The sequence below is a fragment of the Podarcis melisellensis genome, assembly GCF_964234715.1.
Source record: "Podarcis melisellensis genome assembly, chromosome: 13".
Classification (NCBI taxonomy): Eukaryota; Metazoa; Chordata; class Lepidosauria; order Squamata; family Lacertidae; genus Podarcis; species Podarcis melisellensis.
In genome coordinates, this window is record NC_138545.1 from 5,974,859 (window position 1) to 5,994,253 (window position 19,395).

General features: G+C 46.2%; 3 protein-coding genes across 13 annotated transcripts in view; all 3 read left to right on the plus strand.

The window, feature by feature from the left end:
• LOC309355797 (uncharacterized protein) overlaps positions 1–2,546 on the plus strand; it is a 15,893-nt gene extending 13,347 nt beyond the window's left edge. For all 7 annotated transcript variants that reach the window (XM_081886963.1, XM_081886962.1, XM_081886958.1 and 4 more), the window contains 3 exons: positions 214–321; positions 865–959; positions 2,050–2,546. In XM_081886963.1, the coding sequence (XP_081743089.1) occupies positions 214–321; positions 865–959; positions 2,050–2,199 (353 nt within the window). In that variant the 3' untranslated portion in view covers positions 2,200–2,546. The remainder of the gene's footprint in view (positions 1–213; positions 322–864; positions 960–2,049) is intronic.
• The window catches only part of LOC309355716 (Fc receptor-like protein 5), a gene marked incomplete at its 3' end in the record, with an annotated part of 108,504 nt that overhangs the window by 67,857 nt on the left and 21,252 nt on the right, over positions 1–19,395 (plus strand). The window lies entirely within an intron of this gene.
• Positions 2,543–17,784, plus strand: LOC309355799 (roundabout homolog 1-like). Of its 3 annotated transcripts, XM_081886970.1 has the most exons (7): positions 2,543–3,227; positions 3,331–3,369; positions 9,201–9,491; positions 11,409–11,729; positions 14,544–14,651; positions 14,927–15,008; positions 16,935–17,784. In XM_081886970.1, exons 1-7 carry the CDS (start codon positions 3,203–3,205, stop codon positions 17,110–17,112), a joined length of 1,044 nt encoding a protein of 347 aa, XP_081743096.1. In that variant the 5' UTR covers positions 2,543–3,202; the 3' UTR covers positions 17,113–17,784. The 3 variants fall into 3 exon arrangements, with proteins under 3 accessions (XP_081743096.1, XP_081743095.1, XP_081743097.1); XM_081886969.1 differs by having other exon boundaries at positions 2,543–3,369; XM_081886971.1 differs by lacking the exon at positions 3,331–3,369.

The window sequence follows — 19,395 nt, forward strand, 5'->3', positions numbered from 1 at the left end:
AGTGCCTGGGACAGGTGAGGCTGCAGGTCCCTTATTTTGGCTGCTGGTCCCTGATTTTCAAGGCTGCTGGTCCCTTATTTTCAAATCTGTAAGTTGACAGCTATGGAACTTAATGATTTTCTGAAAGTGATATTTCCTACCTGACTTGGGCCTTCAAGAACAAGACCCTTATCCTTTCTGATTTTCTTATCCTTTCTGATTTTCTTTTCTCAGATTCCTCTCCATCACCAGGTCCATCACTGCTCTATGCATGTTTGGCTGTCCCATTTGTGATCCTGATGATTTTGCTCGCTTTTTACTGCAGATGGAAAAAGACTGGTGGTAAGCGATGGGGGTTGGAGGTTATCTCTTTGCATTTCATAGCCTGAAATTGGGGGCTTTTCCCCACTTCCCCACTCTCTGTCCTGCTCTTTCTGGACACTAGTCTGTGCTTAAAAGCTCTGTGTCTAAGCCCTTTTTTCCCCTTTGCCCCAGAGCTTTCCCTGCAGAAATCTGCTCTTTAAATCTCAATCAGAGCAAATGGCTATCTGCAGAAAATTCAAATGGGTGTTTGTTCTGATTGAGTACTAAAGAGCAGGTTTTCACAGGGAAAGCTCTGGAACAAAAACACACAAACTTGGACACAGAGATTTCAAGCGTGGACATGTTCCTGGGAAGTAAATGTGAATAATCTTGTTTTGATGGAGAGAGAGAGAGAGAGAGAGAGAGAGAGAGAGAGAGAGAGAGAGAGAGAGAGAGAGAGAGAGAGAGATTTGCAGAGACTGTCTGGTCCTCCTGTCTGGATGGATGTGAGTTTGCAAGGCAACGGCCAGCAGGGGTGACAATATTATACGTTTTCACTCTTTTGCTCTGTTTCTTTGGAAGCAGTGAAATGTTGGGGGAAATCTGAGGTAGAAGAACAGGAGGAGAAGGGACCAGGTGATTTTGGAACACTGGATCCCCAGACAACACCCAGTCAGGTAAGGGGTGAGATTAATAACCATTCCATCCTTAGAAAACGGCACAACAACCTTTGTGGAACATGCTGCCGCCGCAGGATATGATAGTGGCAATTATTATGGAAATAATATTAGCCGATTTCATGGACAGAGATGTCCATGAATAGTTATTAACATTGGGAACCAGCTGGCAGTTCTGTGTCCAAATGCAAGATATAAGTTTGTCCTCTTCATTGCTGCTTGTGAGCTTCCCAGGGGGCATTTGACTGCCTGGTGTTAAATGGTGCCAGTGGCGTAGCATGGGTTGTCAGCACCCGGGGCAAAGCCGGCCCCCCCTGCACCCCCCACGCTACGCCACTGAATGGTGCATGTTCGTAAGGCAGGCATAGGCAAACACGGCCCTCCAGATGTTTTGGGACTACAATTCCCCTCATCCCTGACCACTGGTCCTGTTAGCTAGTAATGATGGGAGCTGTAGTCCCAAAACATCTGGAGGGCCGAGTTTGCCTATGCCTGTTGTAAGGGGATATTTGCCAGTGCACACTCACTGCTCATCCAAGGTTATGAGTAACTGGATATGAATACAGATTGTGACCTGGTGTTAAGCAAAATACACAAAACTGAGCTAGATCAGCCCTTGAGCTGACTTAGCAGGGCAGTTCTTGATTATCAGAAGGTGCTGGCCATTGTTTTCCCCGCCATATCAAATAAATCCAATTCCCTGGGTTCCTTGAAGACATTTCCTGAGAGCTGAATGTTTGTTATCTGACTGAAGTTCCCTGATCTGGACCTTGTGCAGAGTGGAAACAAATAAGCTTTACCACAAGAATGTTTTACTGCAAAACTGTCTTAAACTAGTTACAAAATAAAATGTCGACAAATACAAAGTAACGCATTGCTCTAAACAAACTAGCAAGGCGTTCCTGTCTTCTTTAAGTCCTTAACATAGGCCAAGAACTATGTAAACATTACATTTTATTCACATTTATGTCTTTAACACCTAATCCCTTTGCATTTGTAAAGAAGCTCTAAAAAGTGGGAGAAAAGCTTCATTCTCAATGGGCCCTTTCTGGTTTAATTGGTGACTTTTGACTTTCTTCTGTTTTCACAGGGCTCAGCTGCCACCTATGCCCTCCTCCCCTTTTGTTCCGCTGCAACTTCCTCAGGACCAGTGATGGAGAATGAGCTCCAGCCGGTTGAAGAGGAGGGGCTGTTGTACAGTGAGATTCTCTTTCCACCTAACAACAGAAGAAGGAACTGAAGACAATTGTAGAGGTTTCTGGACAAGCTGGGTCCTACATTGCTAGCCAATTGGTGGATTGCACTGAGGGATGTCTGACAGGCATCTTGATTGTCATATCAAATGCCAATGCTTTGTGTAAACTGTGTCTGGAACTATGCAAAACTTGCTAAATCCTCAGGAATATCACACCTTGGCCTGCCTGAGCCACAGTAACCCCAACTTAGGTGTGATATAGTAATTTCTGACTGTTTGTAGAGCGGATGTCCTCCTTCACACCAAATTTTTTGTTGCTGTTTAGTCATTTAGTCATGTCCGACTCTTCGTGACCCCATGGACCAGAGCACGCCAGGCACTCCTGCCTCCCGCAGTTTGGTCAAACTCTAAAAAGAGATGTTTCTTCTTGGTTCGGGGTCTCTCTTGCCTCGCAAGGAGGGGAAGGAACTCTGTTGCAACCAAAAAATAAAGATCTACCTTGCTTTCACTGCCTCCTGCCTCCATCCATTCATCTCTGACCAATCAGGGACTTAGGGGACTCCCTTGGGGGAGTTGGGCAGCAAAAGCCAACCACCCCTATTTTTTCTATATCTCTGTTAACAAGGCCTAGTACAAGACACCCCCACACACACACCCCACACAATGTCTCGGCATGATGCAAGGTGAAAAGTTGGTTTTCAATTTTTCAAGTCAGCTGCATGCAGTTTCTTCCTTACTTCCAGGCCCACGCTGCTGTCAATTCTGAAGAAGCTTTTGTGGGTGAAGGAGGTGAAGCCACAAGAGGCTTGGATGTGGTTAGCTGCTGTTGACAGTGTTAAACAACATCTAGGCTGTCTCCAAGGCCCCCGAGCTGACTTGTGGGCAGGGGCCGGTAGCGCCGTGTGGGTGTATACCTGCCCATACATTTCCTGGCTTGGTCTTTGGGGTTGGGAAATAATAGAATCGGGTATGTCTAGTTTGCAACCTCTTTTTGGGCAGAAGACAGCGATGAGCTGAGGAACCAGCTTTCAAGAAACACTGGGCGAGCATGGCATCTGTGACATTGGTGACAGGTTTGAGACCTCCCTTCTCTCTCTCAGATGGAAAACTCCCCACCTGTCAATATCTCCCCTCCCCAGTTCCTCATGTCTTTTCTCTTCTCTTCTTTCCTGCCAGTCTCTCTCCTGACCCACCTCTGGGGATCGGCCTGTGCAGGTAAAGTTGACTTCTGGTTCCTGCTATGACAATTTCAGCCCGTCTTGGATAGGTGGTGCAGTTAGGAATCACGCTTTAAACGATTGGAGACATCTCTTGCTCATTTAGCAGCTCTGAAACAGGTAGAAATCAACAGGTGGGGCTTTCCAGAGCATGTTGATTAGCCTATCTTCCCCTTTTGGATTTCTGCCTGTTCATCAGTTGCTAAAAGCAGAAAAAGAAACTTTGCAGGAATAAGGTGGGACTCTCGATAGCGGCAGCAAATTCAAGGCTGCAGGCCACTGCCTTCAGTGGGTCTTCTCCACATGTAACTAAGATTGGAGACAACCCATTAACTCAAATTAACACAGAGCAAACTAAAAGAAGTCGTTGTTGTTGTTTAGTCGTGTCCGACTCTTCGTGACCCCGTGGACCAGAGCACGCCAGGCACTCCTGTCTTCCACTGCCTCCCGCGGTTTGGTCAAACTCATGCTGGTAGCTTCGAGAACACTGTCCCACCATCTCGTCCTCTGTCGTCCCCTTCTCCTTCTGCCCCCCATCTTTCCCAACATCAGGGTCTTTTCCAGAGAGTCTTCTCTTCTCACTAGAAGGCCAAAGTATTGGTTCCTCAGCTTCCAGTCCTTCCAGTGAGCACTCAGGGCTGATTTCCTTCAGAATGGAGAGGTTTGATCTTCTTGCACTCCATGGGACTCTCAAGAGTCTCCTCCAGCACCAGAATTCAAAAGAAAGAAGTTACTGGCATATAATTTATGGTTATCATTATACCATAAATTATTATACCATAAATCAGAACCAGCTTTCTTTATTCTGTATGAAAAAGGTGTCAGAAGGTGGAGTTTCATATTTGCATTTCCCCATTGCTTTTCTGCAATTTAATAGAGATTACAAGTTCTTTGAGACAGCTGAATTGAGATTTAAAAACTTGTACACTCTATCTTAATTTGATAAGGTACTCGCCTTGTGTGTAAAGAAAAGGAAAAATAAAATAACGAAACAGATCCTGTACTCAGCAATGTCAACTTGGAGAATGGTGGAATGAGTTTAGATAGGATGGAATGAATGATGGGGCAGATGGGGAATGTTATCTCTGATTTTTTCCCATTCCAATGGCTGGTTAAAAAGCTCATTTCTATTGCTGTATAATTAAGGCAAGTAATGCACTAATTGCACCAACTCCTACTCTTAAATCCTTGTGTAAGAAATCTATAAATAGAAGGGGAAGAATAATCCGGAAATTGAATGTGAAATAACTAAATCCAAAATTGCTTGCAAAACGACAATTTTCAACTTGCCACACCAAAAAGAACATTTAAACCCAGAATCTGGGAGGCGGAAATGAGGGCGTGGGTGGGAATGAAGTAAAACTGAAAAATGGGTTGGGGAAGTGAATGGAAAAGTCTTTTTCACACAAAGAGGCCTTTATTTAAAAGGCTGGTAGTGGAATTTTGTTTTGATGCATAAACTCGATAAAACTGGCCCATTACAGAAATTATATATGGTGGTGGATAAACCCAACTGCCCAAGGTTGGGTTAGTCTTTTTTAACAATTAGAGTAAATAATTTGCATAAACATCTAATTTCATTTCCAAATGTCTCCTAAAGTTGTATGAGAGACGGGCAATCTGCCATTTTCAGTTGTTTTTTTCATTTTACCAATCTCAAATTCCCCATGTTTTCACATCCGGCTTCTGATGTTTTTAAGTCCTCGTGAAAATTCATCAGCTTTAAAGTGCGAATTTCTCGTGATATACCCATTCTTATACAATTTTGCCTAACATACACATTTCTGCAGATGAATCTTCTCTGATATAATGCATTTTGTATGCTGTTTTCATAATATATATACCGGGTGTCATCAGCATACTGGTGACACCGAACCCTCAAACTCTGGACAACCTCTTCCAGCAGTTTCATGTAAATGTTAAATAGCATGGAGGACATGAAGGAAGGAACAGAGCAGCTGTAAAACAGGGCCTCCAAGTCCCACCCCAGCAAGGGGTATTGAAAGCCCCCAAAAAGTCCAGCAGAACCAACAGGGACACATTACCCCTGTCTAGTTCTCTCTAGGCATTGTTCACAGATAGTGTTATAAGGGGGGGGAAACTGCTCCTTTTCCCTTATGGGGATCCAAGAGCCCGTATAGAGTCCTTACGTGGGTTCCCTATTGGTAGGAGAAAATTACAGAGGCCAACCAGAGTATATTGAGAAACAAAGCGGCTAGTAAGACTGATCTTTATTAAAACTGTTGCAATAGTGTCCCCACTCACCACATGCAGAAGGGACCCAGAACAATGGTATGCAAGCCCTTATAGACTTTTGAAACTGCCCACCCTGTAGCCGGAGACCACTCCCAAAATACCATGCATACATCATAGAAGGAGGCTGTCTACAGCAGAAATCCTGTTTGCCAGGATATCTGTTACTGGTCACTGATTGCATTACCTGGGCAGCCTGGCCATTCTTTTGTGATGGTTAATATTTAATTCCTGAATCCAGGTCACAAGCTCACCCTTTAAGACAGGATTTGTAAGCGAAAAGAGAATTGGAAGGCTTTCCCCATTTGCCTCCCTTACTGCAGAGGAACATCTGAGGTCATTGGGAGAGTCAAAATGGCTTCAGGATTGCTCTCTGATACTATTTCAGACACATGGTTTATATGTGTTTGCCTTGTACATTTGTGAACGTTTATTTTATATCTGAGATCTTCGAAATCTTATAACAATAGAAAGAACAGAAACACAGCAGTAAGTCGAGGCTACGTTTTGAGTGATTGCAGAAACCACACACACCGCAATAGTGTTGGTCTGGTTTGAAGAGTGTGGCTGGTGTGGCTCCTGAGCGATGGAGTCTTTTAATAGTTCAGCTAGTAAAGTCGGCTTCCTTGTGTTCCCTTTTCTATTTGACTGTAAGCCTCAACCCTTCCCAATTAGTGCCATTGCCTTCCGTTAAGAGTTTGGGTGTAATCCTTGACGCCTCCCTTTCCATGGAGGCGCAAGTTACAGCAACAGCCAAGGTGACATTTTTCCACCTTCGCCGCATCAAGCAGTTGGTCCCTTACCTTTCCCGCCCCGACCTGGCCACAGTGATCCATGCGACGGTCACCTCCAGGCTTGACTATTGTAATTCACTCTACGCGGGGCTGCCCTTGAAGCTGTCCCAGAAACTCCAGCGGGTACAGAATGCTGCAGCGAGGCTCCTCACGGGGTCTCTGCCATGGGAGCATATTCACCCAGTGCTTTTCAAGCCTCACTGGCTCCCGGTGGAGTATCGGGTCAGATTTAAGGTGCTGCTTTTGACCTTAAAGCCCTTCACGGCCTAGGACCCTCGTACCTACGGGACCGCCTCTCCCGGTCTGCCCCACGGAGAGCCTCAAGGTCCATAAATAACAACACCCTAGTGGTCCCAGGCCCTAAAGAAGTTAGATTGGCTTCAACCAGAGCCAGGGCCTTTTCAACTCTGGTCCCAACTTGGTGGAACGCTCTGCCTCATGAGACCAGGGCCCTGCAGGATCTGATTTCTTTCCGCAGGGCCTGTAAGACAGAGTTGTTCCGCCTGGCCTTTGGCTTGGAGCCAATTTGATTCCCTCCCTCTCTTTTTTCTTTCTTTTCCTTCTCCTCCTGTGATGAGGCTACATTTTAATATTTTAATGTTCCATTATTTTAATGTTGTATTTTATTTTTGTTTTTAAGTTGTAATTATTCATCTTGTTCTTATTATTGCTTGTAAGCCGCTCTGAGCCCGGCCTTGGCTGGGGAGGGCAGGGTATAAATAAAAAAAATATTATTATTATTATTATTATTAACCCAGGGACTGACTTATGGGAACATTTTGACTCATGGGTGCAGTGACACCTTTAGGTAGGGATGCAAAAGACCCCTGCCTGAAATCTTAGAGAGTCGTACCCAGTTCATGTAGACAACACTGATCAAGGTGGACCAATGGCCTAACCAGGGAGAAACTTAATTTTGCTTGGATTTTAACGACAAGTTCCCTAATTCAGACCCACAGAGAAACAGGGAGGGGCTGGCTTGGCACCATACTGGTCGTTGCCTGGTCTGCCCTCCCAGCTGGCAGGTGTGTGTGCTTTGTGCTGCAACAGTTTGTTTGACCTTTGGAATTCCTGGCTGCAAGTAAAAGTGTTTGTGCTGTTCACAGCATGGGTTAGTGTTTGATCGCTGGCTGAGTGATTGCAGATTGGGCAGGCTGTGACCTTATGATACAAAAGTGCATAATGTTAGAATAAATTGCTTTCCAAAATTGCAGTTACAAATAGGTAGCCGTGTTGGTCTGCCATAGTCAAAACAAAAAAAATTCCTTCCAGAAGCACCTTAAAGACCAACTAAGTTAGTTCTTGGTATACCAAGAACTAACTTAGTTGGTCTTTAAGGTGCTACTGGAAGGAATTTTTTTTGTTTTTTCCAAAATTGGTATTTTAGTCCAAACGGCATACAAAAATGTGTTTTTTGGGGAGAAAATTGCACGAAAATGCTGATGAATTTTCTATATATTTATATAATTTTATTAAATTTTCTGTTTTACAATTTAAAATACAGTGGTACCTCAGGTTAAGTACTTAATTTGTTCCAGAAGTCTGTTCTTAACCTGAAACTGTTCTTAACCTGAAGCACCACTTTAGCTAATGGGGCCTCCTGCTGCTCCACGCCGCCGGAGCACGATTTCTGTTCTCATCCTGAAGCAAAGTTCTTAACCCGAGGTACTATTTCTGGGTTAGTGGAGTCTGTAACCTGAAGCATATGTAACCTAAAGCGTATGTAACCTGAGGTACCACTGTACTCATTTTACATCCTTAAGATATCAATGACTTCTCTTCTTCCCTTACCATGGCTCATTTTACATATCACAAATCCCTGCTTGTTTTACAAAAACTATGCCATTCAGTCTTCCATTATTGCATCCATCAAAACTTATTTACGCTGTTGAATTTATCTTAATGCTGCCAATGTTTTCAGGTGTACACAGTTATTTCCCATATATTTAATAAATGTTTTTCAGTCTTCTTTAAGTGTATGCTCTTCTTGTTCTCTTATTCTATATGTTAAGTCTGCAAGTTGTGCACACAGTGGTACCTTGGTTCTCAAACTTAATCCCTTCCAGAAGTCTGTTCCAAAACCAAAGCGTTCCAAAACCAAGGTGAGCTTTCCCATAGAAAGTATTGCAAAATGGATTAATCCATTCCAGACTTTTAAAAACAACCCCTAAGACAGCAATTTAACATGAATTTCACTATCCAACGAGACCACTGATCCATAAAATGAAAGCAATAAACAATGTACTGCAGTCACACAATCAATCAATCGGTAGCTGAACTGGGTTCCAAACAGTCACAAAAACAAACAAAAAAGTGCCACAAAAACAAAAAAGGCAAAAGAAATAGCAAAAACAGACAGACCTCAGTGTAACACTCAAAACGGAGCACGTTTGGCTTTCAAGAAAAGTTCGCAAACCGGAACACTTCCAGGTTTGCAGTGTTTGGGTTCCAAGTTGTTTAAGTACCAAGGTGTTTGAGAACCAAGGGACCCCTGTATTCTGTCAACCTAAGTTGCCATTTTTCTTTGGTTGGGACCTCGCTCATTTTCCATTTGGGGGCTAACAAAACACGGGCCACATTAGTGGCATACGCTGATGGATTTTCATGAAGTTTCTTAAAAACCACACTGTGAATTCCTGTAGAAGTGTAGAGAACTAGAATAATGAGAAACACAGTAAAACCAAATCTGACAGATCCGTCTATCCTTAGACCTGACAGTTTCCTAGTGTATTTCCTGATCCATTCCTCCAACTTTCTCTGTGTTCCTCCCCTTTGTTCTCAGGCTACCCTCCACCCCCCAGATTCTCTGTGTCCCCCAGACAAGACATCTACAGAACTGGCGAAGTGATAAACTTCACGTGCTCCGCTCCTGACCACCGTAACATATCCGGAGTCACCTTTTTCAATCACCAATGGATACTGTATTTCCAGAAGCCTCCGCCCACTGGGGGGGCATTCACACATGCCCTGCGCCTGTCTCCCCAGGACAGCGGCGAGTATTCCTGTACCTACAATGCTATACAATCGAGAGAGCAATCGCGGGGAAGCAACTCCATCCCTATTGCAGTGATGGGTGAGGCCTCCTTTTCCGGGGTATGTCTCTTGCAAAGGGCAAGCGGGAGCCCAGGCAGACTTTGGGCGAGAAAATGTGCTTAGCAGAATCCAAATACCGTATTTTTTGCTCTATAAGACTCACTTTTTCCCTCCTAAAAAGTAAGGGGAAATGTGTGTGCGTCTTATGGAGCGAATGCAGGCTGCGCAGCTATCCCAGAAGCCAGAACAGCAAGAGGGATCGCTGCTTTCACTGCGCAGCGATCCCTCTTGCTGTTCTGGCTTCTGAGATTCAGAATATTTTTTCCCTTGTTTTCCTCCTCCAAAAACTAGGTGCGTCTTGTGGTCTGGTGCGTGTTATAGAGCGAAAAATACAGTACATGCTGAGAAGCAGGCTTTTCCATTCGATCTTTTCGTATGAGTAACCTTTCCACACCCCTCTTTTCTTCAGTGTTTTGTTTCTGCAACACCATCAGTATATGTAATAATAATAATAATAATAATAATAATAATAATAATAACAACTTTTATTTATATCCTGCCCTTCATGGCCAAAGCCAGGCTCAGGGCGGCTAACATCAAATATATAACATTGGTATGTCCAAAATAAAACAGGGGTGTGAGAGAAATAACAAAGGGAGAGGAAGGGAAGTTTAAAAATTACTCATGAGTAGGAATTCAGGGAGATGTTTTAGAGCAGCGGGTCTCAACCTGTGGGTCCCCAGATGTGGTTGGACTACAACTCCCATCATCCCTGACCACTGGTCATGCTGGCTAGGAATGATGGGAGTTGTAGTCCAACAACATCTGGGGACCCACAGGTTGAGAAAGAGCCTAGGACTTGCCGATCAGAAGGTCGGCGGTTTGAATCCCCGCGACGGGGTGAGCTCCCGCTGCTCGGTCCCTGCTCCTGCCAACCTAGCAGTTCGAAAGCACGTCAAAGTGCAAGTAGATAAATAGGTACCACTCTGGCAGGAAGGTAAACGGCGTTTCTGTGCGCTGCTCTGGTTCGCCAGAAGCGGCTCAGTCATGCTGGCCACATGACCCGGAAGCTGTATGCTGGCTCCCTCAGCCAATAAAGGGAGATGAGCGCTGCAACCCCAAAGTCGATCATGACTGGACCTAACTGTCAGGGGTCCCTTTACCTTTAAGGACACAACAGTTCGTGACCCGTGAAAGTTCATGATCCTACTGCAAGACCTTTCCGTTGCATCAGCGGAGGGGTGAGGCTTGTCTACATCTTCCTGGAAGCTTTTGTGTCAGTACTTCCATGTTCCCCATCACCTCCACTTCAGTCCCCATCATTCCAAGCAATAATGATTCATACTGGCCCCAAACCCACAAACTCTGTCCCTCAGCTTGGGCAAAATACTGGACTGCCCCAGTCCATCTATGTGGACCTCGGCCTCAATCATTTTGATTCAGGAAGACAGGAAGTTCCCTTATGATGAATCATGTGGGAATGTTGTGGGTAGCAGGAGAGGATTTTTTTGATTAAATATTATCCTTCCTAACTCATGCTGGTTAGTTTATTCATATAGCAGAGCACATCCCCCTCTTTACACAGCAGGAAGCGACTTGCAGATTCGTTAGAATCTCTTAAATTCTATTATTCCTGGTAAGACCCCTTAGATTCCCTCCTAAAAGAATAAAAACACAACAGTCTTCTTTTTAAAGCAATGAGAAGTTTACTCACATTCAGTTCACAGTTGGATCCCTGAAGGCAGGCTTTAGCTTAGGGTTACAGAAGAGGGTTTGAGTTGGTCCCATATGGGAACTCATCCCACATGCTGCTGGCTGAGAGGAATTCCCAGCCCTACCTGGAAATGCGAGGGATTGAATCTAGGACAAGCAGACAGATGCTCTGCCACTGAGCCACAGCTTTTCCTAATCTTGCGGTCCCTCCTAACCCCCTCTCCTTTGTGGCTGGCTCCTCCAGATCCTCTTCCTCCTCCAGTACTGAAAACGGACCCTCCGTCCAGAGTGGTGAACAAAGGAGACCCCTTGCTCCTCACTTGCTTGGCCAAAGGAGGCGGCGTGGAGAAAATATTCCATTTCTTCAGGGATGGTGTTGAGATGATCTCCGACAGCAGTGGGTCCCTGCGGTTCTCCAGAGAACATGGGGGTGCCTCCGCAGGTGTGTCTGTCAACATCCTGAAGGCTAAGCTCAACCACACCGGGGAATTTGCCTGCAGGTATGAGGAAAAAACGAGCAGGGGGTGGATCGTCTCTCCATGGAGTCAGAAGGTGTACCTCACAGGTGAGTGGTTTCCAACTGGGGGGCAATAGTTGGCGGTTAGGGTCTGCTTTAGCGTTGGGACCCTCCCCCCTTTGATGTTTGAGTTCAAAGCCCACCTGTGCTGGTCCCGGGGGGAAGGTTACTGTTACCGTAGTCAAGGTTCAGTCCTGAGTCACTAGCCTGGAAATAGTCCACAAGGTGCGAGGCGAGGTCCGAAGCAGGGAGCCGGGCAGGGACAGGAACACTCAAAGATCAGAAGCAGGAAGCCGGGCGGGGAACAGGAACACTGGAGGAACAGGACTGGATGCTGGCCGAAACAGCTCTTCAATGACGATGTTGCTCCCGCAACCTGGGACCGGGCTGACTGGCCTTTATCTTCTCTGAGGCCAGGGGCGGTCCCGGCCCCCAGGAGCCCCGCCTCCCCTGGCCTTAAGGCGAGCACTCCTCCTGGGAGAAACCAGTTCCCTTCGCCTCTCTGCCCTAAGCCTCTGCAGTTCAGGAGAGGCTGAAGGGTTACTGGGCCCAGGGGGAGACTCACCTGCAGGCACTGAGTCCTCAACCACCTCTGGGGCCAGAATGGATTCACCTGGTGCCTGCTCCTGAGGATCCGGCCCAGGTGCAGGCTCCTCAGAATCAAGGCCCTGCCCCAGTTCAGCCGGCCCTGGAGGCGGGGACTCCTGTGCCAGCTGGGATTCCTCCGGTTCACTCTCAGAATCGGAATCCCAGGCCATCACACCACCATAGGCTTTGTGGGATGTAATCCATGAGAGGCAGTCAAGTACAACATTCCTTGAAATGCTAGAGAAGACACGCGAGGGCATGTTTGGAAACTTCCTGGTCCTCCTGGCTGGAGCATCCTTCCCTTCGCATGTGATAGAAGGTGGGTGTGACCTAACTTGTCCAGGTAACAAAAGTACAGTGGTACCTCAGGTTACATATGCTTCATGTTACATACGCTTCAGGTTACAGATCCGCTAACCCAGAAATATTACCTTGGTTTAAGAACTTTGCTTCAGGATGAGAACAGAAATCGTGCAGCAGCAGCAGCACAGCAGCAGCAGGAGGCCCCATTAGCTAAAGCGGTGCTTCAGCTTAAGAACAGTTTCAGGTTAAGAACAGACCTCCGGAACGAATTAAGTTCTTAACCTGAGGTACCGCTTTACGGGTCACACAGCAACGTTTGCCTTTTTTGACTTCCTTCTTCATTTGACCAGCTTTTAGTTAGGACTGCTCTGCTAGCAGAAGCACTGGGATTATTCCCCCCATATGGGGTAGATCCACATGTACATATTTGTAACCAAGTCTGCCTTCAGGAATCCAACTGTGAACTGATGTAAGTAAACTTCTTTTACTGACTTTGAATAAGATTGTGGCGTCTTTATCCTTTTAAGAGGGATTCAAGGGAACTTGCCAGGAACATACAATTCAATCTGAAGACAGAATGAATCGTATAATAGCAAGAGGCTAGCACGAGCCTGCAACCAGCTATCTGCTGTGCATGTAAAAGGGGGGAATGTAACTCTGCTAAGTAAAGGAACTTGAAGCGCAAGTTAGGAAGGATATTAATAAACAATATATCCTCTCCTGCCACCCTGAACATTCCCTCAGCTGGTGGGGTCCAAAACAAAGCAGAGCAAGAAGTTGGGCACCAGCTTGGCTGCAGGAGTTGCCAGAAGGAGTAGTACAAGGCCCCATCCAACCGCCTTAGGGACTCCTTAGGGTTTCCTCCTGAGCCATTTTTTCTCCCCAAGATATCCCGCAAGGCAGCGGAGGTTAAGGGTCAGAGTCCCCTTCCCAGGTTGATGAGCCCCACCTGCCCCTCACTTCTCTCTACAGCATGTGCTGTGGTTCCCCGTCTGTGGAATGCTCTCCCCAGGTAAGTTTGACTGGTGCCTTCATTATACACCTTTTGGCACCAGGCAAAAACGTTCCTTTTTAACCAGGCCATTGGTTGATCTGTTTGACATCCCATACCCTTTAAGATGCGGCTCTTTTCTGGGGTGTGTGTGTTTTTATTCTGATTATGTATGTTGTGATCTTTTCTGTGAACCACCCTGAGACCTCTGGGTATAGGGTGGCATATAATTTCAATAATAATTGTAATGGTTATAGGGGTTGCTCGTGCGTAAGTTGCTGCCACTCCTGGCTAGGTTGCCTGGTTAAACCTTTTCTGTCTGGACAGCCCTTCACTTCGTGGCTGTTTCAGTCACTAGCAGAATCCGTCAGTGGGCGTTTCTTGAACATCTTCCAGCAAAGAAGTTCTTTGACGCCAAGTCTCCGCCTACTCTCCCTGCGCGGAAGTCTTCTGCGCAGGGTGGGTGTGGGCAGCAGAGGACCCGTGGTCTCCCCGCTGGTCTCCGGCGAGGAGTCCTGGAGCCCCCTCGCCGATTCCCCCATTTGCCCCCCTTTATCCCTGGTGTTACGCTGATTTCCTTCCCCAGCCGATGAGCTGCCTCTCTCCCTGCTGGGCCCTGCTCCAGCATCGCTTTGGAGCCTTGCCTCCACCTCTGGCTCCGATGGCAGTTCCCTAATAATAATAATAATAATCATCATCATCATCATCATCTGCAGAAACCGCCTTCTTGAATGTCGGACCCACTATTTGGAGCCTGTCTTCACATGTACTTTAATTTGCAAAACAAAACAAATCCTATTTTATATTAAAACAGTCATTATAAACAGATGGTGATATTAGCATGTATGATGACTGTGTTTTTAGCTTCAGTGAATTACTGTTATTGTGTCTTCAACAGCAATGGCTACAATGGAGTCATCGTTCCCCCCCACCCCAATTATTCATACCAACAGCCAAATCCTCTTCTTTCCTTTCTGCAGTTTGGGCACCAAATTCCTCTTCTCCACCCCTGCTATATGCATGTTTGGCGATTCCACTGGCGATCCTGATGATGCCTCTTGCTTTTTACTGCATGAGAAGGAAGAGAGGTAGGTGATGCTGAGGATCGTGGCCCTCTCCTGTCATTTCCTATTAGGGGGATGGTGCTCTTCTCTGCATCACAGGAGTGGTAGTCATGAAAGCAGTGCTGGTTAAAAGCAAGCATTTATTTTGTCTTCCTTCGTATTGGATGTGGTTAGGGTGTGGCAGGGAGCCTTGCCTGTGTCTGTCCTGTGGAACTCCCAGCCACAAGAAGTTTGTTTTCAGGACCAGCCCTGTCTCACCATCTGTCTTCTCTTTTCTCTCTTCATTTCCACTTTGGAAGCGTTGAAATCCGAACAGGAAAACAGGGAAGAACCAAATTCTGAGTACCTTGAAATGTTCAGCGCCGCTAGGAAGCCTCAGAGGTAACGGCAACTAATGCTGGTATAATACTGATGTGATGTGATGTGTGTCTTCATAATTTTTTATTTATTTAAAGCATTTCTTCCAAAAAGGGTTCCTAGACTGGCCGACCAAAATAACAATGGTCGTGGCACACAGGGAGGAAGGGAGGAGCGAAAGAGCCAGCTCAGGCAGCAGTTCAGTTCTTAAAGTTTTGAACATGGTTGGAGGCGTAGAGCAACCACAAACCATGCAAGGAGTTTCCAGAGGGGAGGAAAACTTGAACCCAGATCCTGGTAACCTGGAAATGCAGGAGAGACTTATCAGTCAAGAGAGGGACAACGTCCTGTTGGCTGGGAGATAAAAGGATGAAAGGTGACTGGAGGAACAGGCAGAGGGGTATGTCCCAGGCAGAAAAAGGAGCAAAGAGACCCTACAGGAAGAATCATAGAATTGTAGAATTGGAAGGGATCCAGTGGATCATCTAGTCCAACCCTCCTGCAATGAAGGGAAATGCAGCTGTCCCTTACGGGGATCAAACCTGCAACCTTGGCATAATCAGCACCACGCTCTAGCCAACTGTGCTATCCAGGAAGAAGGACTGATTGGACAAGTTTGGGGGTGGCAGATAAGGGGGGCGAAATACATTTTAAAAATTGTTTTAAAAGTCCAGCAGCACCTTGGAGACCAACTAAGTTTGTTCTTGGTATGAGCTTTCGTGTGCATGCACACTTCTTCAGATACACTGAAACAGAAGTCACCAGACCTTTATATATAGTGAGAGGGTGGGGAGGGGTATTACTCAGAAGGGTGGTGGGAATGGGTGATTGGCTGATAGTGGTAAACAGTCGACACCTATCAGCCAATCACCCATTCCCACCACCCTTCTGAGTAATACCCCTCCCCACCCTCTCACTATATATAAGGGTCTGGTGTCTTCTGTTTCAGTGTATCTGAAGAAGTGTGCATGCACATGGAAGCTCATACCAAGAACAAACTCAGATGGTCTCCAAGGTGCTGCTGGAAATTTTAAAAAATATATTTCTACTGCGTCAGACCAACACTGCTACCTACCTGAATCAGGAGGGGGAAATGATTGGCATGTCGGAGAGAAGGGAAGATGTCTGTAAGGGGTGGTGTGGCTGGGACAGGGACAGAGCGAAGGGGCAGGGAAAGTGGGGGCAGAAGGGGCGAAGGGAGCAGAGCAGGATTCCTGCATTGCCGGAGGTTGGTCTAGATGACCCTTGGGGTCCCTTCCAGCTCTATGATGCTATTATTCTAATGTCTATTCTGGACCCAGGAGGGCAGGCAGCTCCTGCTACACGATTCTGTCCTCAGACAGATGCCTTGATGGCAGTTTGGACTTCTCACAAAAGGGGATTCATTGAGTTACTTGGCCGTTCACCTTTGCTGTGAGCTGCTGTGCGTTTTCTCTGTGTAAGAAACTGGGACGGAAACTGTGGAAACATTTAAAAATAAAATAGAATAGTTTAGCGAGCTTATTTCCCCCACCATTCATGGCTGGGATTGGGAGATTCTTTCTGTCTTTCATATTAAAACCATCACGACTTCCTCCATGAAACCTTTGACAATACAATAACTGCCCCCCCCCAATTTCTATTTAAGGAAATAGAAACTGAGCTATGGAATTGGCTGCTACAGGATGTGGTTTAGATGCCTTTTGAAAAGAGGTACATTCGTGATGAATATTCTGCCAAAACATTTTAGTCATGACAGCTAAGTAGATCTTCATTGTGCAGAAGCAGTCTACCTCTGAATTGCTGTGCACTGGAGATAAGGAAAAGAGGATGGTCTGTTTGTGAGTTGCCCAGGAGTGTCCAGCTGGCTGCTGTCAAAACCAGATGATGTGAACTTTCAATTTGCTCCCAACAGCCTTGAGGGGATCATCATTCTTTGAACATGTCCCTCTATTTCCTTCTCCTTTTCAGGACTCAGACGCCTTTTACTGCCTTGCCGCCCCCTGCTCTGCCTCAGCCCCCAATATCGCAGTCATGGATGGAGAGCGGAGCCAAACCGGCCGAAGACCAGGAGGAAGGTCTCTACAACAACATTCCCCTTCATGGCAAGAAGAGAGCAGAACAATACAGAGATTCTGAAGAAGAATGAGCCATCGGGGAGATTAAAATATTCAGATGGGGATTTACAACCAGGGAGATGGGGTGGAAGGGGTCAGGGAAGCGGGCAGTGTTCTGCCTTCCCCTGCCTAGTCCAGCATACGGCTTGGCTCACCTTCTGCAGCACTTTCCTCAAGAGCAGGAGGCAGCAAACTTTTTTAACAGGGGGCCGGTCCACTGTCCCTCAGACCTTGTGAGGGGCCAGACTATATGTTGAAGGAAAATATATGAATGAATTCCTATGCCCAACAAATAACCCAGAGATGCATTTTAAATAAAAGCACACATTCTACTCATGTAAAAACACACAGATTCCTGGACCGTCCACGGGCCGGGTTTAGAAGGCAATTGGGCCTTTTCCATTCTCATTTTGATCTTCTGACATATCCAAGTACAGCCCAGCCAATCATCCCCTGACCATTGACCATGCTGGCTTGGGCAGATACATTTTGGTATTCCAACAACAACTGGAAGGCTACAGGTTCCCCCAGCCTTGTTCTAGGTAGAGGACAGAGGGCCTTCTTGGTAGTGGCACCCTCCCTGTGGAATGCCCTCCCTTCAGATATCAAGGAAATAAACACCTATCTGACTTTTGGAGGACATCTGAAGGCAGCCCTGTTTAGGGACGTTTTAAAGACTTGATGTTTTTATTATGTTTTTAGATATTCTGTAAACTGCCAAGATGGGCGGGATATAAATAATAAAATTATTATTATTATTATTAAAGAAAAGGAATTGCAATAGTTAGATGTGCCATTGGAAGTTTATGTCCTCTGGCCTTGTCAAGGTTAATCCAAGGATACAATCTGAGGGATTGCGTGTTCCAACATAGATGCCAAATTGTGAGAGTGTCGCAGCATAAACTCTGCAACAGGTGGCAGCAGCGACAAATTTAAAATAGACTCTCAATACTTCAGCCAACCAGCAGGTGAAAGCAAAGAGTCTTCAGTAGATCCTTCTGGTGTCTGAAGCATCAGCTAGTCAGAAACACAAGAATGATGGAGGACTTGTAAACATGGGCGTTTGCGAGGGATTGGCAGAAGAGGCTGAAGAGAGTGAGCTTGTGTCTTTTGGATTAAGGCTGGTTGCTTGTCTGAGCTGTTTGGAGCCTTATTTGTGAGCTTGGTTGTGGGTGTGGGTGTGTGCTCTGCTAGAATTTCGATAGGGACAAATGTCAGGTTCTGACTTGGGCAGAAGTAACCAGCTGCATCAGTACAGTGGTACCTTGGGTTAAGTACTTAATTCGTTCTGGAGGTCTGTACTTAACCTGAAACTGTTCTTAACCTGAAGCACCACTTTAGCTAATGGGGCCTCTTGCTGCCGCCGCGCCACCAGAGCACGATTTCTGCTCTCATCCTGAAGCAAATTCTTAACCTGAAGCACTATTTCTGGGTTAGCGGAGTCTGTAACCTGAAGTGTATGTAACCTGAAGCATATGTAACCTAAGGTACCACTGTATAAGCTAGGGGCATCTGGCTTGCTGGGGGTACATGTGAAAAGGATCTAGGGGTCTTAGTAGACCACAGGCTTAACATGAGTCAACGGGGTCATACGGCAGAAAAAGAACAAGAAGAAAAGCTAATGCTATTCTTAAAAAAAGGTAAAGGGACCCCTGACCATTAGGTCCAGTCGTGACCGATTGTGGGGTTGCGGCGCTCATCTTGCTTTATTAGCCAAGGGTGCTGGTGTACAGCTTCTGGTTCATGTGGCCGGCATGACTAAGCTGCTTCTGGCGAACCAGAGCAGCACACGGAAACACCGTTTACCTTCCCGCTGGAGTGGTACCTATTTATCTACTTGCACTTTGATGTGCTTTCGAACTGCTAGGTTGGCTGGAGCAGGGACCGAGCAACGGGAGCTCACCCCATGGTGGGGATTCGAACCGCCGACCTTCTGATCGGCATGTCCTAGGCTCTGTGGTTTAACCCACAGCGCCACCCGCATCCCTCAATGCTATTCTAGGCTGCATCAATAGAGGTACAGTGTCCATATCAAGGGAGTTCATAGTAGCACCCTCTTCTGCCTGGGTCAAACTCCACCTGAAGTATTGTGTCCAGTTCTGGGCACCACCATTTAAGGATATCAAGAAGCTGGAAAGTGGGCAAAGGAGGGTAACCAAGATGATCAAGGGTCTGGAAACCAAGGCTTAGAAGAAATCATTTGGAGGGAATTGGGTATGTTTAGGCTAGAAAAGAGGAGACTGAGAAGAGAGATGATCTTCAAATATCTAAAGTGCTGTCACGTGGGAGATGGAGCAAGCTTGTTTTCTCCTGCT